This window comes from Martes martes (genome assembly GCF_963455335.1).
Source record: "Martes martes genome assembly, chromosome: 3".
NCBI lineage: Eukaryota > Metazoa > Chordata > Mammalia > Carnivora > Mustelidae > Martes > Martes martes.
Window position 1 is genome coordinate 157,433,910 of NC_137890.1, and position 27,178 is coordinate 157,461,087.

The window sequence follows — 27,178 nt, forward strand, 5'->3', positions numbered from 1 at the left end:
CGATCTCTGCAGCTCTAGCCCCAGGCCGCCGGGGGGCGCTCAAGAACGCGTGGCCCCGCCCCTCCGGGGGTCTGGCAGAGGTCAGAGCACCTGCAGTTTGCGGGCGCAGGTGAGGTTGCCGTGCACCAGCCCCCACATGGCCAGCAGTTCGGCGGGCAGCAGCTTGTGCACCACCAGCATGGAGCGGAAGAAGCAGGGCTCTTTGTTCATGCGGCTGTTGCGGTTCCGGGAGATGCCGAACGTCTTGAAGCCCTCGTGGGCCGTGGGCTGCACGCTCAACACCTCCAGACACATGCCCAGGAAGACATCGTCGATGGGGTACAGCTCCAGCGTGTCGCAGGCGCGGTGCAGGCGCCGGGCCAGGCCGCCGGCCATGAGGAAGCCGCCCCCGCCCGCGTACGGCGGGTAGCTGGGCTTGCTGTACAGGACCCCCGGGATGTAGTACTTGTTGTCCTTCTTGCGGATGGGCCGGGCGTGCTGCAGGACATCGCCCACGAACAGGTCCTCCTGCGGCTGCCGGTCGGCCAGAAACTCCAACAGGTTGGTGGGGTTGACAAAGACGTCGTCGTCGCCCTTGAAGATGAACTGGACGTGAGGGCAGTAGATGTCAAACCACTTGAGGAAGTGGATCTCCTTGAGGGTCAGGTTGAAGAAGCTGTCCAGGAAGTCCCACTGCAGGATGTCGCCGTACAGTCGGTCCTCGTAGGCCAGCAGCTGCTGGTAGTGGGTGCGCTCCTCCTGCTTGGAGGCCGTGCCCAGCAGGAAGAGGGTGCGCACAGCCCCGCGGCTCCCCAGCTCCTGCTCCTGGCCCCAGGTCTGGCGGATGGCCTCACGGCGGTCGTGCTGCGTGATGACCGACTTGACCACCACCAGCAGGTAGACAGTGCCGCGGCACTTCTCCGGGTGGTTCAGCAGCATGGGGAAGTAGCGGCAGTGCCGGTAGGTCAGAAACTGCCGGAAATGGGGCTCCAGGCCCTGGAACCAGGGCTGGTGGGTCAGGTTGACGTTGGCTGAGCAGTTAGTGGTGCTGACATCCCAAGTCTGGGGCCCTCGCGGCGCCATGGGCGTGGGTGCAGCCACATCCTTGGGGTTCTTCCAGAAGCTGTTGGGGTTCACCAGGTGTCCACTGGGGTTCTGGGCCTTCTGTGGCTCCCGGGTGGGCGGTGGGGGCTCTTGCAGAAACTGGTGGGGGGTCAGACTGCGCTGGAATACTGTTACGGCCACAAGCAGGGCCAGGGACAGGCACACGCTCTTGTAGACTGTTTTCTTCCTGGGGGCAGGGCGGGGCGGGGGTGGGGATAGAGGGTGGCATGGAGGAGAGAGGAAAGGATGAGTCCCTTGTGACTTGTTGGGAGCTGCAGGGGGGCACAGACTCAAGTCATGTGACCCCCCAGTGGTTAGAAAAGAGGCCTGCTTCCTCTCCTTCCCTGCCCTGCCTCCCTGCCAGGACCCAGGGACCCACGTACAAGCGAAATGACTCTGAGTGGGTCCCCCTTACAGTCTCCAAACCGTGATTTCTTTTTCCCCCTCAATGAGGATAACAAGGAGTGAGAGCACTATCTCAGGAGTCCCGCTCCCAGTGGGTGTGTAGTCCCGGGAATGCTGTGAGTCTCTGAGGACGACCTCTGCTGGAGATTTCTGCTTGTTCCCCAGCCCCAGCAAGCCACCCTGTTTGCATTCATTTCCCTGTCCAAACCTGGTGAACCATTGGGGTGAAGCTTTGGGGTGAACCTTGGGCTGGGGGAAACATTGGGAGGGGCAGACACAGGAGTTGCTCTACTGCCGCAGCTCAATAACCTGGGGGGACACTGGGGAGAGTCTTTAACGTGGGACCTGAAGAAGCCTGTCCTTTCCCCTTCCATCCCATCCGTCCAACCCAATGCAATACTGCCCACATGGCTGATGGAGGCCTGAGAAGGGGGCAGGCGGCTCCTGGCACGACCAACACCGGGCCCCACTGTCTTAACATCCCGCTTGGAGAGAGAAGTTCCCCCAGCTCTATACTGGGAAGGGGACACATTCAGATTTTATTTTTCAGGGACCCTACTTGTCCAGATACCCCCTACCACACCTATTTCAGAAGAAGAAATTAAAGTCTTGCAGGAGGTGCTGGCAGACCCAGGGCAGAGGCAGCAGGGAGGGGGGCTCCCGAGGACCCTCTGTCCTCAGCTCACACTCTGGAGGTGGCCAGGCCTTCGGCCCGGCTGAAGACACAGGGGCTGGGGGCTATTGTGGAAGAGGCAGGCTAGAATTGTGGCCTCACGGGACCAGGCCAAGAAGGAGACAGCCCGGACCCCCAGGAGGGAGCTGCAGGGCCGGGGCTAACAGAAGAAAGAGACTGCAAAGTACGTCACAGGGACTCTGGAGAAGCCTGGGGTGGCCTCAGGACTGGCTGGTTGAAGGTGCAGGCACCCAGGGCAAGTGAATGTGGAGTCCCCTGGAGCAACATTTTCCCATGGGGTCCCAGGGTTTCCCCATGTATGCGGTTGGGGGAAGACTGGGTCATCCCAGGTGCTGGGGGGGGGGGCGTTGGAAACGGAGACTTGACCCTCCCAAAGGGGACAGTAGAATATTCCGGGGTCAGGGTCTCCTGGGGGTTTCAGCGAAATCACCCCTTCCCCCCAGTTAGGGAGGTCCAGACTGGAGGAAGTCGGGGGTGGGGGTGGGGGGGGTCACTCCAGGGGAGGGGGATGCGGCGGAGGTGTCCCTCCGCTCCAGGCCGGTCCACCTGCACCGCCCCACTTCATTTGTAGGACAAAAGTCCCGCAGCGGAGGAAGGAGAAAGGGAGAAGGGGAGAGGTGGGGGACCGAAGGCTCTAGCTCCCCGGGAGAAAGGAGAGCCCCTCGCGGGTGTGGTAGAGGACGGGGGTTGCCAAGGACGCAGGAGGTCCTCGGAATGGGGGACGGGACCCAGCTTCCCGGAGAGCCCTTGGGTCCCCAAAGCTCGGAGTCCCGGAGTGGGATCCAGGTGCCGAGGGGCCCGGGCCCGGGGGAGCCGAGGGGCCGCCGGCGACGGCAGCGCGCACGGGCCCCGCGGGATCCCCAGCCCCGTCCGGCTGGTTCGGGCGCCGCGCCCCGGCGGGCATCCCGGCCGCCGCCGCCGAGCCCGTCAGTCCCGGGAAACTGAGGCCAGCCCCGGAGCACCGAGCGCGGCATCATCCTCCGGTCCCCGGGAGCAGCCCGGCGCCCCCCGCGCCCGTGAGTCCCCCCGACCTCGGGGGGAGGGAGCCGGGGGTCCCCGCGCCCCCCCGCCCTGGCCCCCCGCCCGACGGCCCGGCCGGGCCCCCACTCACCACAGAGACATGGCGGCCCGGGCCGGGGCGGCGGCGGAGCGGGGCGCGCGGGTCGCAGCTCTGGGCGCCGCGGCTCGGGGACGGCGGGCGGGGATCGGGACGAGGCGGGCGGGAGCGAAGGCCCGGCCGCGCCCCCGCCGCCACTTTCCTCTTCCCCGAGGCCGGAGGAGGGGCCGGGAGGGGCCGGGAGGGGCCGCGGCGGCCCAGGTGCATTAACCCCTTCGGCGCCCCCCGCCCTCTCACCCCTCGGCCGCGCGGCCAGCGGTCCCACCCCTCCGCCGCACCGCCCGCCCTCCCCTCTGTGGCCAGTGGCCCATTTCGCGGAGGCGGAACCCGAGGCCCGACCCGGCGTGGCCCAGTCGGAACTTCGGAGCCCGCGAGGGTCGCTTCCGTCCCCGACTACTGAGTTTGCTCCGCGGAGCTTCCCTGTGGTCGTCCGTCCCTCTGGAGGCCTGTGAGCCGGGAGACCACTCACCGCCCACCTTCCACGGGCCCCCAGGTCCCCACCATCTCCCTCTGGTCCCATTCGGGACTTTTCTTCGGTAGTGGGGGAGGCAGAGGAGGACAGGGCTTGCTTTCCCCCTTCTGCTTTCCTCTGGCTTCTTCCTTTTCCCCCTTCCCAGGCAGACCTCCCTGCACCCTGCTGTTGGGGTCCTTGGGCCAGCTACCTAGGGCTGGTCTACAGGGCAGAGGGACTGGGGGGAGCAATGTCCCTGGGGGAAGAGGCCCCCAGGAGGCTGGGCGGCTGGTGTCAGGGGCCACAGCTCTGGAAGCCTTCTCTGGAAGCCAGCCCGAGGCCCTCCTCACTACTAAGAGAAGGCCGGCTTGCCTGGCTGCGACCTCTTCTCTTTTCAACCATCAGCAAATATTTCACTCATACCCTTTTTGTCCCCAGCCTTTATTAATCTGCTTACATGTGTGCGGGACCCAGCCCTTCCTGGGGAGTGGGCTCAAGCAGATGTACAACACAGATGGCCAAACTTGGCCCAGCAGTGTCTGGGGTGATAGGTGTTTCCATCCAGGTGACTTCCAGAATCCTCTAACTGGTAAAAACCTCCACTGATCTGGCTAGTTGTCCATGTGTCTGTTGTAGTTTTGTTCCAGGTCGAGGTCCCATCACTGAGCTGATAGGAGGACCTCAAAAATGCCCAGAGAATTGAAATGGAAGCATTTCACAATCCAAGAAATAAAAGCTAACATTCATCAAAGAGTTACAATATGCAAAGCCCGATTCTAGGCTCAACCATGAATCACTTAATCCTAGAGGCACATACATTTATTATTCTTACCTTACAGAGGAGGAAATAGAGGTGCCCAGAGTAGGAAAGCCCTGTGGGCCAGGTCTCATAGTAAACAAAGCCAGGTGGCCTGCCTGGCTCCAGAGGCAGGCCCTGAGCCCTTGGAGGACAGCAGTGACAGGGAGGTATTTCCCTGTCGAGGGGTGCCTCGGGAGGTCAGGAGGTCCCTGGGTGTAGAGGCTGGTGGTAGAAGCCTAATGAAGCTTCTCCTACTGAGCTGGGCCCCAGGACCCTGAGCCTGAGGCGAGGAACTTCCTCAATTCTTTTTCTTTTTCTTTTATTTTAAAGATTTTATTATTTGTTTGACAGATAGAGATCGCAAGTAGGCAGAGAGGCAGGCAGAGGGGGTGGGGGAAGCAGGCTTCCTGCTGAGCAGAGAGCCCCATGTGGGGCCGGACCTAGGATCCTCAGATCATGACCTGAGCTGAAGGCAGAGGCTTTAACCCACTGAGGCACCCAGGCGCCCCTCCTCAACTCTTTCTTTAAGGCTCAGGGGCCCCTTGGAAGGGGAGGAAAAACCCAAGATGCACTAAGAATTTGCTGGGATGTTGTAAGCTCTGCTCAGGGAAAGTGAAAGTTCTTCCCTGTAGAATTCCAGAGAAGAACCCTGAGGCCAGTGCTCTTTGTAATGGCCTTTTCCAAGTACCAGGGCTGGAGGAAGGTCTGAGCAGTAGACAAAAGACCCCCTTGGCGTGGCTGCCTGCCCCTGACGGCCACCTGCACCCCCATAGGCCGCCTGTCCCAGCTGGCACCGGCACTCCACTCCACTGCCCAGGTTTCTGGGTTCTCCCCCTTCACCCTGCAAGCGTGGCCTGGAGAGAGGGACAGGGCTGCCTGGCTGGGGACATCTCAAGGGACCTCAGCACTGACCCCTGACCTGGAAGCTGTGGGGTTTCCTCAGGTGCCAGGGAGGGGCAGACACTGCTGCCCCAGGAGGGGGTTTGGAGCCCAGACTGGAGCCTCTGGGGGCCTGGGGGTTGGGTCAGGGCTCTGCATTTCCGGGCTGTCAGTAGGGGCAGGTGGCTTATCCCCTGGAGACCTCAGTTTCCTGCCACTACAGGGTGACGTGGGATGACGCACGCGAAGTGCGTTGATTAGTGTCTCCTACACGGTGGCGTTAGGACAGGTGGGCTGCTGTTGATGTTATGATTGTCACCATTTGGCCCAAGCCAGGGGCCCCAGAACCCACCGGGACAAGAAGGTAAAAGGGGGAAGCCACTAACAGCCAGCTGAGTGTTTACTGGGGGAATTGGGTCCCCTGAGAGCTGGTTGTCCTCATGGGCTCATTTGATCTGGGCCTGGGCAAATGGATGAAAATTAAGTACTCGGTCCCTGACTGCGGCGTGGGGGTGGGGCATGCAGGGGCCAGGCGGAACCCTGGGCCGCTTTCACTGTCACTCTGACAGGTTCCCCCAAAGGGTGCTCGGCCGGCCCTGTCCTATCAGGAGCGCCAGGTCTGGCTCCTGCCACCTGTCCTGCCTGCAGGCTGAGCCCAGCGGATTCCTGCTCATTATTATCTCCAGCCCCAGCTGGGGTGGTTGAACAGGGCCCCTGAGGAGGGGGGTGGTGGGGCTGGAATCCGTCCCTGCCCGTTAAGGGCGGGCCCTCGCATCCCCGGAGGTGGGGGAGGTGGGGGAGGTGGGGGAGGTGGGGGTGGGGCTGGGGGTGGGGAGTGGAGGGTCTGGAGCCTGGAGGGAGGGCGGAGGAACAGGAAGAGTAGCTGGGTAGGCCGCCAGTGTCCCAAGCCCTGGTGGCTTAGAGGTCCCTGACACTGGTTATCCCCTCTTCCTCTCAGGCTGATGGGCTGCCCTGGGAGAGGGAGCTCTCCTTCTGCCCAGAAGCTTCCTGTCCCTCAGTGTCCCCACCTTCCCCACACCTCCTGGTCACCTTCTCTCCCCCTTTCTGTCCCTGCTCCCTTGTTCCTGTCCCCTGTCCTTCTCTCCATCCCTCTCCACATTTTCTCTTATAGCTGCCCCACCACCCCTGAGAATGGGTTGGAATCCAGACCCTGCTGCTTTGACCCTAACACAGTGTGGGCTTTCACAGCCTTTGACTGGCCAGAGTGGGGCTGACTGGGACCCCAGAGCACCTGGATGCCCTGTGGGAGCCGGGTGGTGGCCGAGGGGTAGAGATTTGCTGTTGGCTGTAGTCACGTCAGAGCAGCCCCACCATGTTGGTGAGTGTGGGACGGAACTCAGTTTGGTATTTAAAGACCCTGAGGAGACGCCTACACTCCAGGGCAGTTATAAGACTTGGACAGCCATGGCTGGGGCTTCACTGCATGGCCGTCTACACTCCCAGAGGGCCTATTCATTGGCAGTGGAGTGTCAGAAGTCCCTCTTTAGGGAAAAGAGTGTCCCTGAAGATGTGTGCTTGGCAAGAAAGACTGCACAGCCCCCTCTCCCTAAACAAGTCCAGCAACCCAGCAGAGCCGTACCTTGGGTCCAGAACTTTCTCTCATTGGTCCTGGATGCCCCACACAATGACCTGACTGGAGGGTTGCCCCGTCTTTGTCCATCACGTCCTCGAATCCACCCAGAGAGAAGCTTTCCCGCACAGAAAGGAGAGTGGGACTCTGGTGGGAAATCTGTTTCGTGCGTCTCAGAACTGATGCTTTAAGTGGGGTAGCACTGATTTCATTGTAACCGGCCATCTGGTGAGGAGCTGTAGGGGGAGGCCTGCCATCTACTCCCACCTCTGGTCCTTAAAGGCCCCCCATTTCCCCTGCAGAGAATAACCCCCCTGCAGGGCACCCTGGGAAGAACCGCCCAGTCAGGAGGACATAGCACCAAGAAGAAGGAAAGAGACCAAGAGGAAGCTAGCAGAGAGGTGGGAAGATGGAGGAAGGTCTGGGATCTGCTGGCGCTGAGCCCTCGCATTCCAGCTCTTTTGGTCAGCAGCGGGCAAGGAGCAGAGGAGGGACAGGATGGTGAGGCAGCTATGGAGGAAAGTGGGGACAGAGTGGGGGAGAGGTGACGAATTCACTTTCCCAGTCAAGCAGTTGGCAGCTGAGGAAGCAGGGGTGGGGGTTCCTGTGCACCCAAGCACAGGTGCCTGTCAATCCCGATGCAAGGATTATCTAGGGCTCTACCGGGTGTGAGTGACGGGAGCCTGACTCACAGCAGCTCAAGCAAAAGAAATGTATTTGCTCCTGTGACAGGAAACCCTTGTCTCTTGCTCTCTCTTATTCTCTCTCCACAACCCATGCCCCTGGACAGTCCACCTATCTCTTGGCTCTTCTACAGCCAGAGGCTGCGTCCATGAGAAGGAGGAGAAGAGCAGGTGTGCCGACAGCCTCGGGCATTTATCACCCCATCTTGAGGGTCCCAGAGGAAAGAGGTTTTTCCCTCTGAACTTCTCAATTCCCAGAGAAAGGACTCTCATTGGTCTTGCCTCAGTCACATGGCCAGACCTGGGCTGGTGCTCGTGTCTGGGGGCCTGGGTGTTCCCTGTGCTGGTTGGGGCAGGGCCCTGAGACTAGCAGCCCCACAGAAACTCCCTGGAGGGGGCTGATCCCTCAAAGGCCGCCGCTGTGATCAAGAAAGCAGGGGAAGGGCCGCTGGGCCAGTCCCCCGACTCATGCCAAATCCCATTGGTCCTTCAAATTGCCCTCCAAAACAAAGCCCTAAGACCAAGAGCCCCAGAAGGAAGAAGAAAGGGGTGGGTGGCTGTGTGGGAAATGTCCCCACATGTTTTCCTGACAAATCTTCTCTCCTGGGTGGGAGGCACCCCCAGGTTGGCCAGTGGAGGGCTGGCCACGCTCTGGCCCTTTTCCTTTGCTTGGGCCTCTGCTGGCTGGTCTGGGGGCAGCCAAGGCCACCCACAGCTTTGGGGGTGTGGGAGCCGGTCGGGTGAAGGTGGAGCTGGGCAGCTGGAAAGAGGAGCCAGAGTTCAGCAAGGCCCAGGAACAAGGATCTGGGCAGTCTTGGGAGAAGTGGGGGAGGGGAGGCTAGGCAGGACGGGCTCTCCCCAGGCCGGTTGGGCCACACCCAGGCTCCCATCAGAAGGGTGTGGGAGACACACACACAGAGAAACACACACTTTCTCTCACAGACACAGACAAATGCACACTCATAACCAAGCAACCCAGGCGTACGGATGACACAGACCCAGGCACATACACATGCACCCAGGAACACACAAACATACACACACAAACACACACACGACACTCATACACACAGACACATTCCCTCAGAAGCATGTGAATTCAGGGACATGCACACATCACACTCATATTCATATGCACAAGAGATGTACGTACACCCAGAAGATATAGACACCCCCCACAGAGATTCACATTTCTAGAGATGCGAGAGCACACGCACACACACACACATACACACACATGCCCTTAGACATACCCACGGTCACACATACACAGATACTCAGCACACAGAGAGACATACCTAGAAAGACACATACCTTCACCTACATATGCACACGGGCCAAGGTTTTCCCCAGGCAGGAGGAGCCTTCCCTGACCACCTCGTCTGCTACCAGCGAAACCCTACCTGACGGGCCCCTGGGAACAGGCTCGGGACCAGGCAGGTCCCAGTGTATCCACGAATGGCCTCTTTTGATCTGCCCCAGGGTCCTCAAGTCTGTGCCCATCCCTACCTCCAGGAGCCTCTGGGCACTGCCCACAGGCCCTTGATACCACCCACATCTACCCCCAACCCCTATTCTGGCCATCCTGGCCTTCTCCCATTTACTGAGATCCCAGCCTTCTGCTCAAAAGCATCCCCCCTTCTGAACCGAGTGAATTCCAGTTCATCTTTCAAAACCCAGCTCAAATGTCCCCTCTCTTGGCTGGCATCACATCTGTCTGTCCCTCCTTCATCTGTCCCACCAAACTGGACACGACGAAGAGCAGGAGACAGCCCTGTTTCCCTGGCAGCACAGGGGCGGGGAGGGGAGGCACTGACGCCTATTGCCTATCGGTTGAATAGCCCAGGGAAAGAATCGCTCGCATCGGCCACCTGGAGGAGACCCTGGCAGGGCTGCCGTCTTGCCTCAGTCATATTCGGAGGATGACTGGGTGGGGGCATCCCAGACAGTTGTGCGAAGCCCCAGCCCCACCCCTAGCACACACGTTGGAATGCACACTGACACGCATTCACACACAGGTGGGCGTCGTGCCCCCTTGTCCTGGGCAGCTGGGCGGCCCCTCCCCCCTGGCCACCAGTGACTCACATCCCCACCCGCCAGGCGGTCTGCTTGGGCACACACAGCCTCCTTTCAGCCCCTCGGCCTCAAACACTAGCTTAGTCTTCCCTCCCCGGCACCTCCCCTTCCCCAGAGCCGGCCTGCCCTCCCAGCCTGGCAGCACGGCCCCACGGGGAGGCCACGCAGAGGCCTCCTTCCTCTCCGGAGCACAGGGCTCCCTGTCTCTCGTCACCCGGCTCCTGTCCAAGCCAGCCTTGAATGGCTGCCTTTTCATGGCCCGGAGCCTGGCCAGGTGCATTCTGGGCAGCCCCGCGCCTGCCTGTGTCTGCTGGGAAGCCAGAGGGCCTGGTGTCCCTACCACTGGGGCAGGAGAGCCAGAGGGGCCGGCGATGCTCGGCTTCTGGTCACGGCCTCCTTACACCTCCTCCTGGCTGCCCTTTCCCCTGTGCCAAACACTCTAGGCACAGACTGTTCTCATTCCTATTTTACCGAGGGAACAGCTGAGGCCCAGAGAAAGCTCAGCCTGCTGGTGAACAGTGGAGCCGGACCGCAGTCTTGGGGGAAGAGGGTTGGTAACCGAGTATACCTCATGGGACGACATGGGACGACCTCATGGTGGCCGAGCCAGGCAAACTGAAGGGGTCCTCGAGTCTGCCGCACGTGGTGATGGGCACAAAAGCGGTTCTGGGTTTTATGCCCAGCACCCTGCCCTTCTTTTGGTGACAGACATCCCCGTTTAGTTTTGGGGTGGGCTCGCAACCAGGCTGGGCCAGTCACCGTCCCTGAAGCCTCTTCTTGCCCCAAGGGTGGACTCAGTCCCAGGGATGGGCCTATGGCCTGTACTGGGCCAATGAAGGCTCTCCCTTCGGGAGTTTCGCAGTGGAACGAGGAGAGGGCCACCTCCCCTCTGACTGTGGGGATTTTGAGGGTGCGACCCAACATTTTGGGCAATGTGTCGTGTGCACCCCATGCCCCCTTCACTCATCAGCAGGAGAGGACAAACCACCCACAGAGCAAAACAGAAAGAGAGTCTGAGTGGGGCCAGAACCATGGTTCTAGAGGCCTGCTTGTCAGGGAAATAGAGCCCCTCCCTCAAAGATAGGCACACCCTAATCCCCAGAACCTGTGACTCTGGTGGGTAATGACAGGCAAGAAGGATGCGGATGTAAGTTTACAGACCTTGAAACAGGGTCATTAGTCTGTTACCAGATGGGCCCGATCTAATCACAAGGGCTCTTGGAAGTAGAGAACCTTCTCTGGCTAAAAGCAGAAGACAGGCAGCAGAAAGCAAAGTCAGGGAGCTTCCAGGCCCGAGCGAGATTTGGCACATGCCTGTACTGGCTCTGAAATCTAGGGAGCTCCTTGCAGCCCAGAGACCAGAGTGGGTTCTCCGGGGGCCAAGGGCGGCCCCCAGCCAAAGCCCCCAGCTGACAGCCAGCAAGGATACGAGGACGTCGGTCCCACAGCCACAAGGACCTGTATTCTGCCCCGAGGCTGAATGAACTCAGAAGCAGATTTTCCCCAGAGCCTCCCAATAAGAGCCCAGATGGCCATCACCTTGCTTTTGACCTTGTAAGATCCTGAGCAGAGAAACTAGCTGAGCCAACCCAGGCTTCCAATCTCCAGAGCATGAGAGGATAAATCTGCACTGTTTCGAGCCACAGAATTTGTGGTCATTTTCTTGCAGCAGCATTAGGAAGATAATATAGGCCCCAAGACATAATGTGACAGACACTGCCTCCCCTGATTGGGTTACAGGTGCCAATAATTTTTTATTGGTGTTTTTTGTCACACACAACCAAGGGCTCCTAACGAATGCCACGGCTGTCATCCCAGTCAGGTAGGAGACAGGGCCCCTCAGACTTGAGACGGCTGCCACCACAGGCTTGAGGACAGCAGAGTGTGGGAGGGACAGGCCCTCTGGGACCTCACAGTCTGTAGGGGCTGGCTTTGCCCCTTCCTTGCCAAGTCGGATCCTGTCCTTCCCCACAGCCTGGCTGAGGTCAGTGGGGAGGAAGCCGGTGCGTAGAAGCCAGGGAGGAGAGAGTTATCTGAAAACTTTCTATGTGGCTTGGTCAAAGCTTGTAAAGACTGGCAGGTCAAAAGACGTAGGGGTCTGTTCTGGTCCAAGATGGCGACCTAGGAGACTCCTGAACTCACCCTCTCCCATGGACACACTGACTCTCCAGCTACACATGAGCATTCCCTCTGAAGGAAGTTCTGAGACCAGCTGAGCAGTAAGCACACATCAGGGGAACAACAAAATATCTACACTGAAAAGGCAGGAAGGTCTGAGACACACTCTCATTATATACCTGACCGCCGGCACAGTGACAATTGAGAAGGAACTTACAACTCCAGCTTCTCCCTGAGGAGATGCTGAACTAACATCTAGCACCCTAACCTTTGAGACTTCCACCTGAAGGGTGGGTCCCCAAAACACCAAGCTCTGAAAACCTACAGGGCTTGTATCCCAGAGACCCACCAGACTATAGCAAACAAAGAAAGAGTTCTTAACTGGCTTCCCCCGACCCCTGACTGAGCTCTCTACTATCAAAATCCCAATGGCATTTTTCATAGAAATCGGAAAAGCAACACCAAAATTTGTATGGAACTATAAAAGACCCTAAAATGCCAAAGCAATCCTGAGAAAGAACAGAGCTGGAGGCATCACCCCTCCCGATTTCAAACTATGTTACAAAGTGATAGGAATCAAAAGAATATGGTATTGGCATAAAAACAGACATGTAGCTCGATGGAGCAGAATAGAGAGCAGAGAAATAAACCCATGTGTGTATGGTCAATTAATTTACAATAAAAGAGCCAAGACTATACAATGGGGAAAGGATAATCTCTTCAATAAATAGTGTTGGGGAAAGCGAATGTTCTCATGCAAGGGAATGAAACCGGACACTCATCTTACATTGTACCGGAAGTCAACTCAAAATGGATTAAAGACTTGAATGAATTACAACCTGAAACCATAAAGCCTCTAGATGAAAACATAGGGGGTAAATTTCTCAACATTAGTCTTGACAATTTTTTGGATTTTTTTGGACTTAACACCAAAGGAAAGGCAACAAAAGAAAATTAAACAAAGCCGGACTCCATCACACCAGAAAGCTTCTGCACAGCAAAAGAAACAACCAACACTGAAAAGGTAAGAGAAAATACTGGCAAATTCTGTATCTGGTAAGAGGTTAATATCCAAAATATATAAAGAATTCCTACAACTCAATAGCAAAAAAATCTGGTTAAAATGGACAAAGGAACTGAATAGACATTTCCCCAGTGGGGTCTACATCACTAATTATCAGGGAAGGGAAAATCAAACCATAATGAATTATCACCTCCTACCTGTTAGAATGGCTATCATCGAAGGACAAGAGATAACAAGGACTGGTGAGGATTTGGAGAGAAGGGAACCCTCGTGCAGTTGGGTGGGAATATAAATTGGCTTAGCTACTGTGAAAATACTGTGGGGGACCTGGCTGGCTCAGTAGGTAGAGCACGTGACTTTTGATCTTCAGATTGTGAGTTTGACCCTGATGTAGGGCACAAAGATTACCTTAAAAAAGTGGGGGTACCTGGGTGGCTCAATTGGTTAGGCGTCTGCTTTTGATTCTGGTCATGACCCAAGGGTTCTGGGTTTGAGCTCCATGTCAGGATCCCTGCTCAGTGGGGAGCCTGCTTCCCCCTCTCCCTCTGCCCCTCTCCCCTACTTGTGTGTTCTCTCTCTCAAATGGATAAGTAAAATCTTTTTAAAAAATTAAAAAGAGGGGCACCTGGATGACTCAGTTGTTAAGATCTGCCTTCGGCTCAGGTCATGATCCCAAGGTCCTGGGATCGAGCCCCACGTTGGCCTCCCTTCTCGGCGGGAAGTCCTCCTGTTTGTGTTCCCTCTCTTTGCTGTGTCTCTCTCAGTCAAATAAATAAATAAATAAATAAATAAAATCTTTTAAAAAAATGAAAAGGAAGGAAGGAAGAAAGAAAAGGAAAACAATATGGAGGTTTTAAAAAAATAAAACATGGAACTACTGTTTGATTCAGCAATCCCACCTCTGGCTATGTATTCAAAGGAAATGAAAACAGGATATCAAAGGGATAGATACAGGCCCACTATTCACAGTAGCCAAGACATGGAAACAACATACGTGTCCATCAACGGATAAGAGGGTAAGGGAGAAGTTGTATAGGTATACAATTGGAATATTATTCAGCCACGAGAAAGGACATCCTGCCATTTGGGACAATATGGTGGACTTTGAGGGCTTTACACTAAGTGAATAAGCCAGGCAGAGAAAGACAAATACTGCATGGTATTGCTTACTATGTGGATTCTTTTTTTTTTTTTTTTTTAAGATTTATTTATTTGATAGAGACACAGCGAGAGAAGGAACGCAAACAGTGGGAGAGGGAGAAGCAGGATTCCCGCAGAGCAGGGAGCCTGATGCGGGGCTCGATTCCAGGACCCTGGGATCATGACCTGAGCTGAAGGCAGATGCTTAACGACTGAGCCACCCAGGCGTCCAATATGTGGATTCTTAAAAAAAAACAACAAACAAAAAAACCCCTCAGAAACAGATAGAAAAGTGGTTGCCAGGGCCTGAGGAGTGGAGGCAACAGGCAGCGGTTGGTAAAGGTGTACAAACTTCCAGCTGTCAGATGAATAAGGTCTGAAGATCTAATGTGTAACGTGGTGATGATAGTGGATAACACTGTATTGTGTAACTGACATGTGCTAAGACAGTAGAGTATAAACGTTCTCACCAAAAAAAGATAAATACATGAGCTGATGAGTGTTGTTAATTCACTAGATGGGGGTAAGCCTTTCCCAAGGTCTACCGATATGAAATCATCATGATATACACTTAATTTCATTTATTTATTTATTAAAAAGATTATATTTATTTATTTGAGAGAGAGAGAGAGAACACAAGCAGGAGGAGCTTCCGGCAGAGAGAGAGGGAGAACAGGCTCGATCCCAGGGACCGTGGATCATGACCTGAGGTGAAAGTAGACTCTTAACTGACTGAGCCCTCCAGGTACCCCTATTTTTTATTTAGAGAGAGAGAGAGTTTGAGAGCTGGGTGGAGAGGGAGGGGCAGAGGGAGAGAAAGAATCTTAAGCAGGCTCTTGGTTCAGTGCGGAGCCCAATGTGGGACTCGATCTCCTGACCCTGAGATCATGACCTGAGCTGTAACCAAGATTTGGACCTTTAACCGTTGGAGACACCCAGGTGCCCCAGTGATGTATGCTTTAAATATTTTACAATTTTACATCGTCAATTATACTTCGATAAAGCTGGGGGAGGAAAGAGAGGAAAGGGGGAAATGCCAGTTTTCACTGAATGGCGGGAGATAGTGACATCTGAGTCCCCAAGTTACCCACTTCCCTGTTCCAGGTGCCCAACTGCAGCTTCAACCTGGTCCCCCTTGGTTCCTTCTAGAAAATCTCAAGGTACCACCAGCATGTTTTGGTTGTTATTCCCAGTGGATCCTTAGCAGCTTCCTGAAGCCATGTTTTCTAGAATCTACTTCTGGGGCCAAAGCTCTTCAGCCTGCTGTCCTCCCCCTCCCTGGCTCTGCTTTTCACAAGCACTGATTGAGCAACGAGGGCATACAGGCTGACTGCCAGGCCCTGGGATGGGAATGAACATTTCTTAGCTGCAAGACCAAAAGCAGGATCCATAAAAGGAAAAATTTGATAAGTTGGACTTCAACAAACTTAACTTCCACTCTTTGAAAGACATTTGGAAAAGAATGAACATAAACTAGGAGAAACTCTTTGCAAAGCAGGTTTCTGATAAAGAACTTGTGTGTCGAGCACAGAAAGAACTCTCAAATGTGATAATTAGGAAACAAAGAACTCAAAATAAAAAAAAAAATGAGCCAAAGATTAGAATGGATTTCTCACCAGGGGAGGTCTCCAGATGGCAAGTGATCACGTGAAAGATGTTCATCACTGTCGCTGGGGAATTGTGAACGGAGGTCACGGAGAGACACGTCTAACAGAATGTCTGAATTACATACAAGACTGGCCTTCTCAAGTGTTGTTGAGGATACGGAGCACCTGAAACTCTCCTACGTTGCTGGTGGGAGTGGACATGGGGGCGTTCACTTTGGGCAACAGTTGGACATTTTCTTTTCTTCATTTCTTTTTTTTTAAAGCTTTTTAAAAAAGATTTTATTTATTTATTTGACAGAGAGAGAGAGATCACAGTAGGCAGAGAGGCAGGCAGAGAGAGAGGGGGAGGCAGGCTCCCCGCTGAGCAGAGAGCCCGACGGGCTTGATCCCAGGACCCTGAGATCATGACCTGAGCAGAGATCAGGTGTTGGATGCTTAACCACCGACTGAGCCCCCCACCAGGTGCCCCCAGTAGGACAGTTTCTCAATAAGTTAAATATATACCTACCCCTGACCCAGCCATTCCACTCCTAAGTATTTCCCAAAGAGAGATGTGTCCATACGAGGATGTAGACGTGAATGCTCACAACAGCTTTATTTGTAGGAGAGAAATATACCTGTGATGGTCTAGACAATGCAGTTATACTCAAGAATAAGAAGGGCAAAGTTAGTGATAGATGCCGCAGGGGGATCATCTCAAACTAAGCATGCTCGAAACTAAGCATGATCTCAAACTAAGAAGCTCGAAAAAAAGAAGAAACCCATACTGTGAGATTACATTATATACATAAAATTCTAGAAAATGCAAACAGATCTGTAACAATAGGAAAGTAAGTTGCCTAATGGTGGGGGAGAGGCGGAGGGGGAGATTACAGGAGAGGCCACGGAGAGGGCGACTAAGGGTGGCTCAGTCGGTTAAGCGTCTGCCTTTAGCCCGGGTCACGATCCCAGGCTCCTGGGTTCCCTGCTCAGCAGGGAGTCTGCTTCTCCCTCTCCCCTTGCCTGTGCTCACTTGCACGCTCCCTCAAATAAATAAAATCTTAAAAAAAAAAAAAAGAGGCCACGGAGATTATTGGGGGTGATGGGTTGTTCACTCCGTTGCTTGTGGTGATGGTTTCATGGGTGCTCCCATCTACCAAAGTTTATCACATTGTACCCTTTTGAGATACCACAGGAAAGCTGCTGTGTATTTATTTTTTTAACTAGGCTCCTTTCCCAACCTGGGCCTTATACGCATGACCCTGAGATCACGTGTCACGGGACGCCTGGGTGGCTCAGCGGCTTAAGCCTCTGCCTTTGGCTCAGGTCATGATCTCAGGGTCCTGGGATCGAGCCCCACATGGGGCTCCCTGCTCAGCGGGAAGCCTGCTTCTCCCTCTCTCTCTGCCTGCCTCTCTGCCTACTTGTGATCTCTCTTTCTCTCTCTCTCTCTGTCAAATAAACAAATAAAATCTTAAAAAAAAAAAAAAAGTCACACGCTCTACCGGTTCCTGGAGTGATACCTCTGTAAAGCTGTTAAAGGGAATAAGGGATCAGCTATGCACAGGGTCCCCGAGGGAAGCTGTTGTCTGGGGGGAAGGCATTGGGCTCCCAGCAGCGGCCACAGCCGGGAGTCGCTGCAGAGTGTGGGGTGCTCAGGACGGAGGCTGGAATTGAGCCCTGTAGCTCTGGTACCCAGCCCGGCCTCCCTAACTGGCCAGACAGGACACTGTCGGGAGCAGCCCCGCCCTCCCTACCTTCTGGGAGCTCACAGGTGAGGACCCCACAGTGTGGCTTTACTGTGACGGGGATGTTGAAGGATCTTGGGAAGGAAGGACAGAGAGGGATAGGAAAATCCTCTCGTGAGTTAATGTCCCAGCAGAGGTCCCAGGAGGAGAGGGGATGGGGGTGGGGAAGGGCAGGCAGAGTTCTGGGCAGGGAAGGGCCACCAGGGAGATGGAGGCAGGAGCTGGAGGAACCTGGCCATGTGTCTCCTGGGGGCCAACCCCTCCCCAGGGGCCTGCAGAGCCTTCCTTCCTTGAAGGCATGGGCCTCCCTGATCTCAGTGGGGGGTCGGCTCCGTCCTCACATCCACACCCACATGGCCTGGCTGCTGGTCTTGCTTCCCCCCAACCTCCACAGGGCAGGGTCTCAGAAACAGGGGACTCTGCCCAGAAAGTGGTAACGCAGAGGGGGACCCACATTTCAGGGACTGTGCACCTGCCCCACTGGAGACCTCAAGCTGTTCTGCTCCTTGTGGGAGATCCTCCCTCACCTGAGGATAAGGAACTGATAGGATGGTGTCTGGGGGCAGAGAGGTGAGATGTACACAGAGTTCAAAGGTATCTGGTGAGAGGCAGTGAGGGAAGATGGGGCGAGATGGACCCTGGGGAGCTGGGACCCACTCTGGCACTCAAAGAGAACTGGGTACAGAACCAGGGGTGCCGTGCACCAGAAAGGTGTCTGGGCTGTGGGCCGCTGCCTGCCTGGGGGGCCTTCTGCCTGTCCTCTGGTGCGAGCTTCGAGTTTTGTAAGGGATGAGGCCGTGGGGGTGGTCTCTGTGGACCAGGCAAAGCAGGAGTGTGGTGCTGACTGCCCCGCCCCCTCCGAGGTAAGCCTGCTTGGGGAGGAGACATCTGCACACCCCAACCTGCCTGACCAAGGAAGCTTTCAGGGGCAGACATCCATCAACAGCCCTGGCTCCCCGTGGAGGCTGAGCCAATCCACTTCCAGAGGAGTTTCGGGGCCAAGGGAGGCCACATCTCCATCCTCCTACCTTCTCCTGCTCTTCCCACCAAAATGGGGAAAGGATACCCCAATGGGATCATTTTTCCTTTGGGAGCTTCTCTCTGGATTTGCGGCTCACTGCGCTTTTGCCCGATCATGGACTATAGTTCTAAAACCCAGTTTGGTCTCCGTCTGAGGCTGTCCTTAGACATGGGGGGATGTCTCTCTTCCAAGACTTAATGGAGCCAGAAGCACCCAGAAAGAAGGAGGAGTGCAGGCTAGAAGGCCTCCCCTCCTCTCTACTTAGCCCTCTTGTCTACAGGTAGAGTCCCTGGAGCCCTCCCTTCTAGAACTTTCGATTGGAGACTGGAGTGGAGCCCTGGGTAAGTGAGAGGGGAGGGGCTGGAAGGAAGCAGTTCAGGGAGTGGATGGGATGAAGGGCAGGAGCAGGAAAGGGCAGAGCCAGGGCACCCATGATTCTGGAGACTGGGACCCAGGATCTTCCCTTAACATGGGATGGTCCCTTCAGGTGTGTGAGTGGGTCACTGGTTATAGGTGTTAAAGAACCAACAAAGAACAGAAGACCCAGTCCTGGGTTTGAGGCTGCAGTGGCCCACCAACTGGGGCTTGAGTGAGGGCAGGGGGGCACCTGCTCTGGGGCACAGAGGGGAGAAGCCAGAGCCGTCCCAGGTGGGGCAGATTTCAGTACCTGCCAGTCCCCACCTTAGTCAGCAGTCAAGGAGCCTCGAGTTCTGGCAGTAAATGTTTTTTGTTTGTTTGTTTGTTTGTTTGTTTAATTAGGCACCTGACTGTATAGGAAGAAGATGGTGATATATTTCATGCCTGGGCCAGATGGTTTCTGAGAAGTTGTATTTAACTGTTAACTATAATCATGAACTTTTTGGCCCAGTTTCTTTGGCCTGCAGCTGCTCCTATCTTATGGTGACCTCAGAATCCTCAGGAGCCCCGACCCCTCATGACAGAGGCTGCGGGGTGAGTCTAGTCCCCCAGCACAGCCCAGGGATGATCTGACCACCAATGTGGCTCTGCGGCATCACCGTCTGTCCCACCTTTGTGGCCATTGTGGATTCCCCGGCCACCTGGTCTCCAGGTCCCCTCTCTTGTCCCTTCTCAGTCTTAGATTTACATGTGTCACAGACCATTTTGCAGTAACAATGAAGGTGGAAAGTTGTTCTCACAAGTGTGAAGGATGGAATGGCCTGGAACTTCGTGAGACAAGGGTTCGTTGCTAAAGCATCAGAAGGGACCCAGCCACAAGGGGTTTCCCCAGGAGGGAGGGAAGACAGAGTCGCCGGCGCTGACATACTTCCTACTGGCCGGGGTAAGCAGCACGTGTGTGTGGGTGGGGGGCATGGGGGGGGTGCCTGCTCCACACACAGGAGTCACACCTGGGCTCTGATGGAAGGTGACTTTGGAAGTCAGACACCCAACCCGACCTGGGAGCGCCGGCCATGGCTTCATTTGCCCGTGTTTGGGCGACTAGGGACATCCAACTTGGAATCGTTAGAGGGGAAAAAAAAAAAAAAGGAGTGGGGAGGGATTTATTAGCCCAGATAAGCAGAAAAGGTCCGGGCATGGAAGAGGACGGGACCACAGGCAGGCGCATTCCAGCAGCCCCAGGGAGAAGGAAAGGGGCTCCCAGCTCAGCATGGAGGCTCAAGGGTACCTCCCGCCCTGCAAGCCCCTGGCGACCTGGCGAGGCAGGCGTGGGGAGTGGACCCAAGTTCCTGTTCGCACCCCATGGTGAGACGCTGGCCGCAGCCTGTCATCGGGGGTGCTGCTCAGAGAGGCCCAGTCTGGCTTGGCCTCCTTTGCTGTGATGGAGGAGTTGGTCTCCTTGGGGTTCTAGGACAGGTCAGTGATAGCCAGGTCCCTGCTTCCCTCACTATTCCCATGTATTCCCTTTGTGGGGGGGTCCCACCAAAGCTCAGAAATCCTCTCCTCTTTTGCCTGCTTTTTGTGTTTTCCCTCCTGCTGGCCACTCCACACCTTCAGCAGAAGGAGGACAGGTCAGTGATAGCCAGGTCCCTGCTTCCCTCACTATTCCCATGTATTCCCTTTGTGGGGGTGTCCCACCAAAGCTCAGAAATCCTCTCCTCTTTTGCCTGCTTTTTGTGTTTTCCCTCCTGCTGGCCACTCCACACCTTCAGCCTTCAGCAGAAGGAGGCCACAGATTCTCTGTCCCCAGTTTGCGCCCCATTGTCTCCTGAGCCTGTTATTGGTACTCTGGGACTCCCCTAGCCTCTGGTCCTTCTGCCCTGGGTCATCTGGCATGCTGTTGGTGATGCTCTGGGCACAGAAATCGTCTTCCCCGAAGTGACCCAACAGGAGACTCCCAATGCCGGCTCCAGCTGGGCTCCCTGTGCTAGACCATTACTGGATCCTCAAGCCTCAGGGACCTGGAGCTCCTCTGAGGCTCTGTAAGCTCTAAGATCACATTGCTCCCCAGGTGGGCCCCTGAATCTGACCAGGGCCAGGGTCACTCACCTCACACCCCTGCCACTTCTGCCCCCACTCTTCCTGCAGGCGCCGCATCCAGGCTCTCTGCCCTGCCTTCTGCCTTTAAGCCCAATGTCCCCAGTAAACCTAAGGCCTTGCGCTTCCAGACCTATTAAGACCCTGGGGTCCTCTGCCTAGCTTTTTCCTAGAAGATGAAGCTGCTGGAGTTCAAGGCTGACAGTGGCACTGCCTCGTCACCTGCTAGTGTGAAGAGGGCACCCCCTTATCTCTGCTCTGCCCTGTCGGTGCCCCGCCCTGAGCAGAACACAAAGTCCTAGCAGCCCGGCAGTGTCTCCAGTGAGCTCTCACCCCCAGGGACAGGCAGGCAGAGCAGCACCGTGTCCTTAAGCAGGTGGAGCCACAACATTTCCTGGCAGCGCAGGGAGCAGAGGCATGAGTAGCAGCAGGACACCAAGTGGCAAGTTCCAAGGCACACCCTGGTTACCCAAATGCCATCCTCACTGGTCACCTGCTCCAGGGCAAAGGCTCTGGGCTGCTTCCGGTGGGGTGAGGGCCTGCAAGGGAAGTGATGCTCGAACTCTGGGCCAACACCGGGATCCAGGGCCATGGCGCAGCAGGTGTGGACGGAAGCTTCTGGAACAGCTGCCACTTTGGGGGCACACACTACCCTGTTGCTTCCGACTCCCTGCGCCATCTCTGGTCCAACCAGCATTCTGTCTTGGGCTGCATGTATCCGCACACTCCTGGCAGTGGTGTGCTGGCAAATGTAACAACCAGCTCTGTGGTGGGGGGAGTCCTGCGGGGTAGTGTTTTCCAGTTTTTGGGGTGTACGTATGCCCAGCATGGCCAATTCCAAGCTATCAACATGATGTCCCCAAAGACAGAGTTGGGAAGAGACGCACTGTAGCCTTGATTATATCCTATCTCCCCCTTAGAGATACGACAGATGCGAATAACCCCCGGGGCATAGACAATAATTCGGAAGGGATGAGTTTTGAGTATTTATTACCTTTTTAAAATAGAATTTATTTAATTGTAAGTTTCTATAATTTCAGTTTCGTTGATGGTTATGTTTAATGGCCGCTCACAGAACTCACGAAAATTTAGTGATCAGCTCTTACGAGTGGGTACAAGGTGGCTTGGGGACACCATGGCCTCCGGCCCAGGATCCAGAGGAGGGTCTGGTGGAGGTGAGAGGATCTGTGAGAGACAGCCTCCCCCACTTCACTTGCTCCTGCTGGTGGAAGCCCCACCAAGCAAATGGGATTCCCACAAAATCACAATACTCTGCGTCCCAGCACAGAGTGGTCCCAGAGGCTGTTTGCTGAACTGAATCAAAATGTCACACCATGAGGGGGAAAAAACCACCCTGAAAGGCTTGGTTCTGAGCAGTGAGCTAAGTTCTGAATGCCCTGACGTCGTGCGTTGTCTGGGTCGGGCCCTGGGTTCACTCAGTGCCCCCGTAGTCTCATCTCGCTGCATGGACTGTTGGCCTTGGTCGTGTGACCGGCTTTGGCCAACAGGAGAAGAGTAAACACGATGCAGGTAGAAACCCTGAGTAGCCCTGGGGCTTCATGTCTCTCTCCCTGCAGCTGGAGTCCTGAGGCCACCAGGGAAGGCGCCCAGGCCAGTCGGCTGCTGCGGGACTAGAGACCTCTCGGAGGACAACTCAGGACCCAGCCAACAGCCAGTTGTCAGACGAGCGAGGCCCTCGATGGCCCTCTGAGCACAGACACACATCTGGGTCCAGCCAAACCCAACAGAAGCGCCCACTGGTGTCCAGCCCCATCGCAGAGCCACATAACCATGAAGCTAATAAGTTGTTTTAAGCTGCGTGTTTTGGGTGTAGTTTGTTATGTGCAAAGCAAAGTGAACCACTCCTCAGCCCGATGCACCACAAACGGTATCTGGACAGATGAAGATGGCCCAGCGGGCAGGCAGGCCAGCCATCTGGCTGTGAGGCTGGGTCATTGGCACACTGCGAGGGGCCCAGGAGGACCCCCTAGATCCTGGGCCAGGATGTGGGTAAGGCAAGTGAGGCATTCACCTTGCACACAAAATGGAAGGCAGTATCCCAAAACATAGGAATCAAGACAAGAGATATTTTAATGCAATATTAGAGAAATCAATTCGGTGAACTGATTCCAGCTCATGAACTGGCTGCCCATTTCTGTAAAAAAAAGTTTTATTGGAATTGGGGCCAGGATTAGGATTTGGCAAGCAAGGTGAGATCCTATAAGCACAGGGTCAGCTCGTTTTAATTAAAAAAGTTTGTCATGGAATTTTTGTATTAATCCTATTTGTGCCTTTGTTTCTGGTTTACTTCTTTTGATTTGGGCTAAATCCTTCCCAACCTAACTGAGTGATTGACCTCTGGGATCTGACTGGATCTCAAACCTCCACCTGTCTATTATATTCCCACCAAGGGTCATAATTTAAGCTGTTGTCAGGCATTGACACCTTGCTGTGAAGGAAGCAAAATGAGATCGAGTTCTACTCAGGAGAGATTAGGGGGCCAGGAACCTGGAGAGCTGGGGTCAGCTTCCGGGGGAAGGAGGGATCTTCCCGAGGGCCCACCATTCTCAAAATTTCCACAGGCTCTCCACCGTGGCTCCTGGGTGGATTTCATGGGAAAATCCTAGCAGCCAGCTGTTCGACCAGATGTCCAGGTGACCTTTGAAACCATCTGGGTTTACTCGTGTCCTTGATTCTCTCCCGTAGGTCATGTTCATGTGCAACCCCAGCCAACTCAGCGAGGCCAGCAGACAGCCAGGATATTTATGAAGAAGCTGCTGGTGTTTTACCAAGGCTCTTGCTGGCCATCAGCCTGGGGATGTGGACGCGTGTGTCGGCGAGAGGAGACTCCCAGGGTGTGGTGTGGAGACAGGGCAGTATTTACTTAGCCCGGAGAACCACTTGGGCTGTACCTGGTGATTTCAGTGTCGTCTGACACAGAGCTGGCTACTTCCCAAATCTCTAAAAGACTTTTTTCTTCTCCCAAAGTGGCCAGACCTTTACAAATCAGGTTTTTAGCCCATCCGTAGGTCTGGGGGAGAAACAGCAGTTGCCTTGATACCATGGAGACGAGGGGGAACCCATTACTCTTCTAGTCCCTCCGGATTTCTGGAGACGGGAAAGGCCGTGCCAGTCAGCGGCATCTGAGGAATCTGAAAGGGAGTGGATTTACTGGAGAGACCAGCAGAGATTTTTCCATCATGTTCCCCAGCTGTTCATCTGCAGCCACTCTTTAAAGTCTCACCACGGAGTGATCCCATCTCAGGGACCCAGTCTCTGCTTTTCCTGTGTGACCTTGTCAACAGGTACTGGTGATAAGCCTTGGCGTTTTCGCTTAGTATCTCCAAGTTAGGAGGTGGAGAGAGCCTGGAGGTGGACATTCCCAAGAAGAAGGTAGGGCCTTGTTCTCCACAGCTTTCTTCCCCAGGAACACGGAGGGGCTCAGACATTTCTAGAGAATCTGGATGTGGCCTCCAGGGCAGTCTCAGAACCACAGAGTTCTCAAGTGCCCCCCTTCATGCTACTGCCGAGAGCTCACAAGATTAACCCAGGGTTCTAGCCTCTGATGGGTTTACGGACGTCTTGGGGGTGACCCGGCCACTTGCCTGTTCTAATGTTCTTTGGTTTACCCCCTCTGCTGGCTTTTTTGAGGAGGAGGCCACTGGAAAATGCAATGCTTATCTTCTATTTCTGTCCTGTTGGACCACAAAGATGTCTTCACTAAGGGCATAGTCAGGGCAGACGGAGTGCCTGGGGGATAATACCCAATTTTATTCACACACACACACAGCCCATAGCACACCCAAGGACCATCTAAATATTGATACTTTTATTTCAATACTCCTATTTTAGGAGAGGTCAGATCCTGCTCCTTGCTTGGGTGACATTGCTGGCTCTGTCCTCAGACACGGGCTCTGATGTCACCCTCTGCAAGGGGCCAGCACAATCCTCCCCAGCGGGGACCAGTCATTTTGCCATCGGAATTTCTTGTGTTTACAATCTTACAAGAGGAGGGCGGGTTATGCGGTCAGCCCTAGGAGGCCTTTAAAACACGTGTGCAGAAGATCGAGAGCGGCTGTAGCTTCCAAGTTGTATCTGGGACTAGATTATAGTCTTACCAGATTTCAAAAGAGGATGAGAACATCAGATCTGGTGCTCAGGAATATGGCTTGAGGATGGGTGTCCCTTGTCCTAAGTCCCCACAGTTTTTCTCCCAGTTGGCTGGAGAGAGGAGTGCTGGTTTCAACGAGGCTGAGTCCTGCCCCCACCTTCCCTGGCTGTGTTTTCAGGCACCCCCCCTCTACACAGGCTCCTGAGGTGAAGAGCTCATTGGTGGGGTTCGTGCTGCCTACCCAGTCACGTTCCTCTGTGCGTGAGGGGACAACCTCAGAAGGGCAGTGACAGAAGCCCGTGGAGGGAACTGCCGGGACAGCCAGCCTCGCCTCAGCTCCCAAAGCCACCTGGGGGCTCGTGGACCACCGTCTCTCCACATCTGTCACCTGCAGCTGCCCACTGGGCCAGAGGGGGAAGCTGGCTGGTTCTCAGGCAACGGGATGGTGACACCGGGGAAGGAACTGTCCTCACTTCCCGTAAGATGGGCTCCCTGGAGAAGAAAAGCCAGCACCAGCTGCCAGCACGGAGGCGGCATCCGCACAGAGTCCCCTCTGTCTTGTATAGGCCCTTCTTTCAGCTGGCTCTGTGCAGATAGAATACAGAGAACCTTCCCTTCCCCCAGGTCACCTGCTCTGCGGCCCGGGCACGCCTCATGTGGCCATGCTCTTTCCTCCCAGGAAGCAGGCAGCTTGGCAGGGGGTACTCGCTGAGTTTGCGGGCAATGGTTTTGTTGTTTGTCGAGGCCATGGGACACCGGTCTGCTGCTAGCTGAGCTACCAGGCACGGGCAGTGCCTGGAGGAGCCCGCAGGGTCCCGGCTGTTGCTGCTGCTGTTACTGCCCACCGGGGCCGGGCCGGGCCACCTCTCTCCGGCCATGCGCTCCAGGCATCTGCGGTGCTTCCTTCGGCCCGTGTGAAGCGTGAAGTGTGAAGCGGGAGCTGCATGGCTGCTGGGGACCAAGGGGGAGGGTAGCGGGGACTGGGGCTTGGCTTCGTGTTAATCCCCAGAGAGGTGCCGGAGAAGAGGGAGGGCTGGGCCGGCTTTCCAGCCACGGCCCATTAACCACATGCCTAGCCCAGCAGGTCTCGGGTTGACCAGAGTGCCCAGGGCTCCAGCAGGAAATGATGGGGGCAGGGAGAGTGCAGGGCAGTACATGGCAGAAATGCATATATCCTGAGTGTGACAGATTTTCTGTTGCTTGACATCCTCTTTTTCGATTTTGTTTTCCTTTATTTTGATTTCTTTTATTTATGTGGTTTTTTTTTTAACATTTTATTTTTAAGTAATTGCTACACCCAGCCTGGGGCTCGAACCTACGACCCTGACATCGTGTTCTCCTCTGACTGCACCAGCTAGGCCTCCCTCCCTTATTTTTAGTTAAGACTCTTTAGAAAGGTCCAGGCTCAGCTGGGGAGTGGAAGAGGTGGCCAACTGGCCCAGGCTAGGAGGGGATAGAGAGAGGAAGTGGTCTCTCCAGTGTCCAAAATGGCAGGACGGAGGCCCCAAGGGCCCACCTACCCTCAGTCACTGGAGTGGCCCCGCCTCCAAGGCACCTGCCCCGGTTTGGTTTCCAGGCTGCCTGAGTAGCTGTCGGCTGCCCCCCACTGGAAGGCAGGTCCAGGTTCCAGGGTCAACCACACGAGTTCCGCAGAGGTAGGGGGAGTCTTCGCTCTGAGCGACATTGCCCAGATGGTCCCCGTCTGCTGGGTTGTGTGTGAGCCCCCAGGGCCCATGGCAATGGCATACATGGGAAGATGAGGGGAGAACTGGTTTCTAGGGGAGGAGGAGACACTGGCGAGGGCCCTGGCTTTCCCTTTGGCCTGCTGGGCCCAGACAAACACAGCGCCCCGCCTTCTGGTCTGACTTACTCTGTGGGCCCCTCGTGGAGGACAACACGGAGCCAGGGCGGCTGGCTTGCTGGGGGCCGCACGGAGAGAACCGAGGGGTCAGAGTGGATGCCTTGGCCTTGGGTGGGTTCAGGTCCAGGATTGCCGGGGTGCTGGGGGTCCGGGGCTCGCAGGGGAAGGCTGATGTAAATTCCCTGGAAAGAAACGCACAGTCTACAGTCACGGCTACTGCATACTTAGGGGAGTCGCAGGAGGAAGGAAGGAACTACCCGTCTGAGCACCAAGAGGCCAGGCAGGCACGGCCCTGGGCACGGGGTAGGGGTGGGTAGGGCAGGGCACCCAGCGGCAT

At 55.5% G+C, this 27,178-nt stretch overlaps 2 protein-coding genes across 2 annotated transcripts in view; both read right to left on the reverse strand.

Annotated features, from left to right (window-relative positions):
• Positions 1 to 81: 81 nt before the first annotated feature.
• B3GNT7 (UDP-GlcNAc:betaGal beta-1,3-N-acetylglucosaminyltransferase 7) lies at positions 82 to 21,548 on the reverse strand (the record flags this gene model as incomplete). The annotated part of the gene is made up of 3 exons (XM_080799426.1): positions 82 to 1,270; positions 2,175 to 2,226; positions 21,356 to 21,548. The coding sequence occupies 3 exons, from the start codon at positions 21,546 to 21,548 to the stop codon at positions 82 to 84; spliced, it is 1,434 nt and encodes a 477-aa protein (XP_080655552.1).
• A 4,700-nt stretch (positions 21,549 to 26,248) lies between these two features.
• The window catches only part of ARMC9 (armadillo repeat containing 9), a 152,975-nt gene continuing 152,045 nt past the window's right edge, over positions 26,249 to 27,178 (reverse strand). The window contains exon 24 of the mRNA XM_080798761.1: positions 26,249 to 27,023. Coding sequence (XP_080654887.1) covers positions 26,756 to 27,023 — 268 coding nt within the window. The 3' untranslated portion in view covers positions 26,249 to 26,755. The remainder of the gene's footprint in view (positions 27,024 to 27,178) is intronic.